An 8,664-nucleotide genomic window follows, 5' to 3' on the forward strand; every position below is an offset into this window, starting at 1 on the left:
AAGGTGAATTTTCTCTCATGAGTTCAACCCTCTCACTTTATATTCTGCATTTTCAATGCTGACTCATTGTGCTGTGCATAAATTATGATTAGGCAAACTGCTGCTTTATGAATTTGTACTACTAATAGTAAAATACCGTATTTATATAGGTTTTATGCATTAACAATGTAAACAAAGTGTAAACACATAGACAGTTAAAATAATTTATGATCCTCAACTTACCAACTTGTATCATTTATGTATCAAGCCATTTACAGTTTAAATCCTGACTTCAATTTAATAGGAAACAGAGCTATATGTGTAATATGTTTTTTAACATTTGCCAGCACTGTAGGGGGTTGGATGTGTTGGGTGGAGAATCTGTGGTTCAGTCATGGCATCATTGATGTTTTGATGTCAGCGATGTCACGACACCAGCGATGATCAGTGATCATAAAAAGATGAAGGATGAATGTGCAGCATTCTCAGTTGTGGTTGTTTGTGAATACGCCTTCCCCCTTTATAAATCTGTGTTCTGTCACGACTAACACAGCAATTATTATTTAATAAAAACAAGACTCTTCATGATTGTCTAATGCCCCCAATGAGATCCCTGTCCCTCACATACTATACGTGTGAGTCTAAATTCTAAATTCAGTGTATTCTTTGACTGATTAATCACAAATTTTCCACTTTATTTCTGACAGCTGGATCGAAGGAATGCGCTATCTCTTACATAGCGAATACCAGCTCCTTTGCTTCAGCCATCGGTTTGTGGCCCCTAGGGAGAGAACAAAATGATACAGAAATACCTTTTTACCTGCAGCCATTGTACTTCTAAACAAGGCTAGCAGGAGATGATGTACTCCATCCATGCATGCTTGGCACTTTAAGCCTTTGAGTGAGTGATTGAGTGGGTGAGTGAGTGAGTGAGTGAATGAGTGAGTGTGTGTGTGTGTGTGTGTGTGTGTGTGTCTATATGTGTGTGTGTGTGTATAAGCACTCTATTATGACTTTTGTAGGAATATTTATACTTCAGACTATTTTTTTCTACTGTGATGATACAGGTATACTGTTTTGATGTGATTTGTCCTGTAAATCTGTTTTGCTGTGATGTCTTAACTGAAACGCTGATTGTCCCATCTCCACAACAAATTTACACTTGGGGTACCAATAAAGAAACCTTCAACCCTATTTCACCTTCCTTGCCCTTGCATGTATTTTGTACTTTTAAAACACATTTGTGGTATATACTGGTAATGTCATTGAGTTTGCCCAAATCCCTTATTTATGATGAGCCTGGCAAGCAGCATCAATCAATGACATAATTCAATAAAAATGAGGATTAACATGCAGCAAAATGTTTTATTAGCTGACCCAGTGTGAATAGGGCTGGCCACGGGGCTAACGTTGTCTGAAGTCTCCGTAGCCGGGCTGCTCGGGATAAGAGAGTCTTCATCATACTCCTTTGGCAGGGGGATAGGGGTGTGCTGAGGTCAGAGAGGGAGAAATTGAGAGGCAGTTAAATAACCATGACTAAAAATATTAAGACAGACAAAAGTAGGAGGGGATGACAGAGAAAAGTTAGACAGAGAAAAGAAGAGGTGGAAAAATATAGAACATTAAAGTAAGTGAGAAAAGAGAGTGACAAACAGAAGAAACCAGAAAAAGAAGAGACAATCTAATAGAAAAGACGGAGACAATCAGAAACCAAAAGAGGAGTTAAAAATAGACGTTTCACAAATTAATATTTGTCTTTAAGTGGATCAAACAAATGTTTACAAAATGTGATGCGCCCTATAAACGTCATGAGCCAAGCCTACCTGATCCAGCAGTACAGTCTCTGGGGACACACAAGGGATCCTAGGAATGGCAGGAGAATATGGGCTACAGGAGAGGGAGTTAGAATAATGTAAGACAAGAAACAGCTGACTATTATTCAGCAACAAACACTTTTTTTATCTGATCGTTCTCATAGTTTAAGCTAGAGATACTGTAAAAGATTCATGCAAGCCATTCAGTAACTCACTCAATCCCAATTTGGGACATCTGCTATGTTTAGGTATTCTTGAAAATAACCCTAAACCAGAATAAAACTCTGTTTTTATTGTCACCTGTAGGACCCCATTTACACAAATACAGAAACGCAAGTACACAATGACTTACGTGGTACCCATGCCACCCTCAAAGTCTCTAAGGGTTTTCTTCGGGGAGAGGAAGTCATCGTCCTGGTCCTTGAAGTCATCAAGCTTCAAATAGCGTGCCCCATCCATCCCGAGCAACTCGTCTCCTGTGGGAAAAATGGAGAAGTAAGAAAGGTGGAAAAGGAGCAAAGAGGGAAAAAAAGAAAACTTGCAAAGACCAGGTTGCACATAAAGAATTAATAAAGAGAAAAGGACGAGACCAGGGGAACACAGGGCAAAAATGATGCTGATATCAACTCTCAAGTTTTTCCACTCAGTCGTACAATTTGAGTTTCTTAATTAAATCTGCCAATGGAATTCACCCTTTTCCCCCAACGCATTTTGACTTTTTGTCATTTTTCTATGTGTGACAGTATCTTGAACTGTGGTTGGCCTTTCCACTTGAGTCCACATAATGTCACTTGATTTAATTCCTCAATAGACAATAGTGGTGATTGTGACACCACCATCCTTCCCTTCATGGTAACCACAGAAGAATGGCTACAAAGCAATCTCAACTGTTTAGTCTAAGCAAGGGAGTCAAACTAACAACAACCAGAGTCAATGGTACCAAATGTGTGAAAGAAGGGGACTGGTAAGACAGTGAATATTAACACAGATGGCAAACGGCAAGGCATCTGGCTTTTTTAATGAACATGCCCATTACAGATGAAATCACATGGTGATGGTTGTTTCTGTGTAGGAGAAAATACCTCAATTATTAAGGAGGAATGATATTGAAATAATGATCATAACAACAATAGTAAACGATAAACCGCTTCACAAAACAGAGTTGGTCACAGACAATTAAACATTCATCAGTACAAGCTGTACAGGTAAACAAACCGAAAATGTTAAAGAAGAAAAAGCAATACAATTGAACAAGTACAACAAGAAAAAAATGTTTAAAAATTTGTGTTGTAAAATATAACACTGATTGGATGTAATTTTTAAAAACACAAAGACGACTGAATAAGCAGCAACTGTGAGTGTCCCAGCTTGGGCACAGCATGTGTTTAATTTGGCTTATTGATCAATTGGGTTGTAAAAGAAGCACATTGTCTGGATTAGAGGGGAGCTGTTGTCTTATAAATGCAGAACACTAAAGTTCTGTCAATAACGAGTCCACAAACAGATGTGCATTGAATGCTGATAAAAGAGAAAATACCATGGCTACATGCTGATGAAAAACAGACACATTTTTTAAATAAATCTTGGAGCCAGAGGGAGAGTAGGGGAGAATAAAGATAGAGAAGATGGATAAGATAAAGATCGAGAAGAGTAAACAGGGCTGGAGTTGAGATCAGAGTCAGAGGAACTGATTAAAAAGACAATTAGTGACACAGAGAAAATGAGAATTGCAATGAAGGCACAAGTTGACTAGCCACCAAGCCAGAGATACAGACACAATCCTACCTAAGGTTAGCTGGGCAACCCCTACAAAACAAATGGAAAAGGAGTGTTACAACCAGTTATATACATGTCTAAATTCATGGTGGTACTTTGATGTGTCAGCATACCTCCCATACAGTCTTCTTCTACCAAAACAATGAATTAGAGCTGAAAATTTATTATCAAAAGTGTACAGGTTGATGACATAACATAATAATTAAGTCAAATAGCCAACCTTCATCCTCTGAAACATCCAAAATCTCATCTACGGTCTCAGGAAAACTCATCCGGTGCTTCTCTGTAGTGATCTGTGTGAAGCAGACAGAAGGAGGTTGCAAAAGAGAGATGGCAGGGCAGAGGTGGGAGTGAAATGGGAAGGAAAGAGAGGAGAATAGACGGGAAATGCTGAATTATTTTTGCGAGTCGAGGAGGGAGCTGAATCTGATCAAAAGAAGACAATTATTATATTAATATCTGAGTCGTGGTGTGTCAAGGCTACTTCTTTGCGTACTGGTGTAACCATGTGAACCATGCATGATGTGTTGCTTACCGCGGAGACGGACTCCTCGGTAACCAGTTTGAGCACATCAATGACAGAGATGTAACCCAGCCTCTTAGCAATACCCAAGGGAGAAGTCCCATTCTGTACAGAGAAAGATGAGAAACATCACACAAAATATTTCCATAGATTTTGTAACTTACATGCACTTGAAGGCAGTATTACAGTAGAGTGACATTACAGTACAGTATATTGACAGCCATTGGCAATTGTCAGAGGCAAATGGACATTTGGTCAAATCTGTGTGAGCATGGTGTTCGTATGAGTGGAGCCCAGTCCCTGTGCACCCTACCAGGCCTTGTCCGATGGCTCAATTTCTGGTAGAAATAACAGTTAACCAGTAACTTGAATTGTGAATAGTGTATCTTTTTTAAATAAATAAATGTGCGTCAAGCTATTTGAATCATGTTACATAACCGGTCTGATAGGTGAGGACAGAAAGTGTCATTCAGTATCATCTCGGAGACGTGTCTTTGATCTTTATTTGGATCCCCATTCTCTTCCAAAAGTAGCAGCTACGGTCCACACACAAAGAGTCTTTTCCTTATTTGTTTTCACATTATCTATAGGATGCATGTTTATGTTTGTCCAGAGAAATCAGTGGGCAGGTACATGAATGAATGACCAGTGTCGAGAGGAAGATTTTAATAGGAAAAAGTATTCCTAAAAGGTGAACTCACAGAAGTAATCTCATTGGGTTGGGCTCCGTGTTTTAACAACAGGGTGACAATATCAGTATGGCCCTGCTGAGCTGCCTGGTGCAGAGGGGTGTAGCCAATCTGGAAAGAAGTGAGGAGATGGTCAGACAAAAGAAGAAACCCAGATTGAGTATTTTCCTTCAAGGATTCTGGCATGCAATTGCTGGTGGTTAAACAGTGTATGAATAAAGCTTTACAAGTCTAACAGAAAAAACACACAGCCAATCATTAGGCACGTACAGTAGGAAGTACAAGTCATATAGATTACGTTTTCTCATTAAGTGAGATAGAGGCCGTTTACCCTTGTTTTGCTATTCACATGAGCCTGCTGCTGCAGGAGGAACTTCACCATCTTGATGTTGCCATAGTGACAGGCCACATGAAGGGGTGTGTAGCCCATCTGAGACAAGATAGACAGATAGATAGATAGATAGATAGATGGAGAGAGAAAGAGAGAGACATCTGTTCAGTAGCTTCATTAAGGCCTCTTCATGTCTATAAAGAGGCCTTGTGTAAACATTTGTAAATAAACATGAGCGTGCGAAATTGTAAAAAGGTAGCAAACATTACACATGATGAGAAATGATTATGCAGTCATTTAAAAGACAATCATGTAATCTCTTAGCTGTAGAAAATACATTTTGATGTTGTCCTACAATATTTGATTGTATATACATTGTTAATGTCTTAAACACTGATGAACTAGTGTGACAAGACCTTGTGCTGTTAATTAAACATTTACAGATCTTCATTAATTTGTTTAGAATAGAAATTAAATCCACTATCCACTTCTTCATTCACAGATGGACAAAGAATTTTTAAGCAAGCTGCATGGGAAACTTGAAACTCTGATGAATAATAAATGAAAATGGTCAACAACAGAAAAGCCCAATGGCTGTACAACATACTGTAGCTCTGGCCCATTCAGGCTCATTTTTGAAGGTCCTGCACACCACATTATGGTACTGTTCCCAATAGTGGAATAAGTTGATTCCAGAGAAGAGGCAGTGCAACGTACCCGTGAAGCAGCGTAAACGGAAGCTCCCTGTTTGACCAACGTGTCAGCAATTCCCACATGACCTTCCTGAGCCACAAGATGCATAGGGGTCAACCCATTCTAACAGACAGAAGGGATGGACAAGGAAAGGACCGTTTTTAATGGTCAAAAACTATATCAATCAAATTACACTCTCTGGGCTTGATACGTGTTTATCCATTCTTATATTTACCTTGTTTCCCAGATTAACGTTGGCCTGTTTGGAGATGAGCAGGGCCACCATGTCGGGCCGCCCCTCCTGTGAAGCCAGATGAAGGGGCGTGATGCCTTGGAGGGACTCGGAATTGGGTGTTGCCCCATTCTGCAGCAGACAACTGGCCACCTCTATTTGGTTCTGCTTGGCCGCTATGTGCAGGGCTGTGTATCCGTTCTGTAGCAAGAGACAAGGATATTCAGACACACACAAGAGTGGGAATCGCTTTTCTTAGCACTTTTAATGTCTGATTTTAGATTCCAACATGAATTCTGTCATGAGAGAGGGCTTCAGTGTACAAAGGTTGTCATGTAAGTTACTGTATGTTTAAGTATCACACACTCATTTGACCTGTTTATAGTATGTGTGTCACCAGTGGCATGCTGTGTTGGCCTGCCTGTGTGAGCATCTTACTCGGGCAGTGCTGTGTGCAGATCCTCCCTTGCTGACCAGGAGTCTAACGACATCCAGGTTGTTGTGATGAACAGCCACATGAAGGGGTGTCAGACCGTTCTGTTAAACACATAACCATGTACACATATATAAACCCATATACACACACATATACACACACATATACACACACACACAAAACATGTATATATGAAACACATACCACAATAATCTATAACTCAGCTGCTATCCCAAATCATCTCTATGGGGTCAAATGTTCAGGCTGATTTGCTTTTATCAGGCGTGTAAAGAGTACTTTATTGTTTTGTGTGCTGCAGGAAGCACAGATTGTCTCACCTTCCCAGCTGCATTAGGATTGGCCCCTCTTTCCAGAAGGAGCTCAGCCACGTCCACCTTCCCATATTTAGAGGCCACATGGAGGGGAGTGAAGCCTTTCTTCTCAAAAGGAAACATGCTTGTTTATTGTATATTATACCCACTGTTGTTGGAATGAAAACAGACTAACAGTGGCTAGTTTTCTCATTAATTCTCATGTAATTGAGAAAATATGCATTTATCCTAATAATACCCTGCATCAATAAAACGTAGTATGTATGATAGAATGAGAACAGAAATAATTAGGCATAAAATAAACAAAGAAGTGCTCTAGAATAAGGAAAATTACAATTAATGCATTTGCACAGGAATGTTTTTAAAATACAAATGTCCACAAAATTACTAATCGTAAGATCTCCAAGCACAATATAAGACAGGTTTTCCTTTACTAGTGTGCTGCCCAATGCGGACCAGCTCAGTTGAGGCTGCAATCGTCTTGCAGGAATTGAGCATTCATGCATATTAAACCATTATTTTCTATACCTTTGTCATCTTGATCTGCTGTGCCCCAGCATCCAATAAGATCCGAATAGTGTGGACATGTCCTTCACGTGCAGATATGTGTAAGGGTGTGTGGCCCGCAGTTGTAGCCGAGTCAGGGCTGGCCTTGTGCTCAAGGAGCGTCTTGACAAGCTCCTTGTGGCCCATGCGGGCCGCACAGTGTAGGGGTGTCTGGTCATCCTGGACACAAGGAGAAAGAGGTCAACCTAGGATTTATACAGGGATACCTAGATATCCCTGTTTAAACAGGATATCGTTAAGTAGTGATGAATGAAGTCACACCACTAGCCAGACATCCAAACCATTATACCACTCATGTGTGCTAATTTCATTATGTACTTGAGTTGGGTTTTATAAAACTTTTTCTGTAGTTTAAAAGGCAACAATGACTGCCTCAAGAAATACTGAATGGCAGCCACAGATACATACAGTACAAACACAAAGTTTGTTTAGGCTTTTGATGACGATATTAGGACAATATGACTGGTACCTTAGCCCTGGCATCCACTTGTGCTGCGTTCTGCAGCAAGAACTGAGCAACTTCACAGTGTCCTGCTCTGGAGGCCATGTGCAGGGGAGTCTCCACTTTCTGGTGTAGATGAATACAGACAACCCATCACTCACATTATATAATAGTTTGCTACTTGCATGTATGTAACTTTGATTTTTAATTCATTCATCAATTACTACATATTGATGAACAGTGACAGTTTCAATTTGTAAACCAAGTACATCTAAGCATATTACAGAAAAAGATGATTTGTTGTTTCCATATTTAAACTATTAGCAATTATGCAGTTTGTTTTCTTAACCTTGAGAAAAATCCACATTGTTCATTTCAGGGCCCTTACCGCAGACCAGTCTGATAATTTCAGTCATTTAGAAACAATTCATGCTCGTCCAGCAATAATCTTTTTAAAAGCTATGGCTTTCTGTGGTGGTGAAAAAAGAGACATAATCCATCTATGGCTAATTGTTGCATGTTTGACCTACGAAATTAATCTTCTCAGGTAATTAATTATTGAATTCAGCGTGGAATACCTTCTCTTTTAAGATGAATAAAATATCAATTCACTCGACTGGCAATGTCGGACAGGGATTTAAAAGAAAAGATAAATTAAGAAAGACATGTTCAGTTATGGGGTTAAAAGGGGTTCATACCACATTGGAAGCATTAGGTGAAGCCCCTCTCTGGAGCAGGTTCTTCACTATGTTCAGATGGCCCATGAATGCCGCTACATGGAGAGGAGTGAGACCAGACTGCACACACACACACACACACACACACACACACACACACACACACACACACA

General features: G+C 39.8%; 1 protein-coding gene across 10 annotated transcripts in view; it reads right to left on the minus strand.

Moving 5' to 3' along the window:
* Nucleotides 1-8,664, minus strand: part of ank1b (ankyrin 1, erythrocytic b) — a 91,121-nt gene that overhangs the window by 22,311 nt on the left and 60,146 nt on the right. For 8 of the 10 annotated variants that reach the window (XM_032539116.1, XM_032539115.1, XM_032539111.1 and 5 more), the window contains exons 13-27: nt 8,513-8,611; nt 7,842-7,940; nt 7,334-7,531; nt 6,812-6,910; nt 6,476-6,574; nt 6,041-6,238; nt 5,830-5,928; nt 5,113-5,211; nt 4,794-4,892; nt 4,105-4,197; nt 3,790-3,862; nt 3,579-3,599; nt 2,146-2,269; nt 1,803-1,866; nt 1,357-1,469 (exon numbers count right to left, since the gene is read on the minus strand). In XM_032539116.1, coding sequence (XP_032395007.1) covers nt 1,357-1,469; nt 1,803-1,866; nt 2,146-2,269; nt 3,579-3,599; nt 3,790-3,862; nt 4,105-4,197; nt 4,794-4,892; nt 5,113-5,211; nt 5,830-5,928; nt 6,041-6,238; nt 6,476-6,574; nt 6,812-6,910; nt 7,334-7,531; nt 7,842-7,940; nt 8,513-8,611 — 1,577 coding nt within the window. The remainder of the gene's footprint in view (nt 1-1,356; nt 1,470-1,802; nt 1,867-2,145; nt 2,270-3,578; nt 3,600-3,789; nt 3,863-4,104; nt 4,198-4,793; nt 4,893-5,112; nt 5,212-5,829; nt 5,929-6,040; nt 6,239-6,475; nt 6,575-6,811; nt 6,911-7,333; nt 7,532-7,841; nt 7,941-8,512; nt 8,612-8,664) is intronic. The other 2 variants (XM_032539114.1, XM_032539110.1) reach the window with 1 other exon arrangement.

This window comes from Etheostoma spectabile, chromosome 16, assembly GCF_008692095.1.
Source record: "Etheostoma spectabile isolate EspeVRDwgs_2016 chromosome 16, UIUC_Espe_1.0, whole genome shotgun sequence".
Lineage (NCBI taxonomy): Eukaryota > Metazoa > Chordata > Actinopteri > Perciformes > Percidae > Etheostoma > Etheostoma spectabile.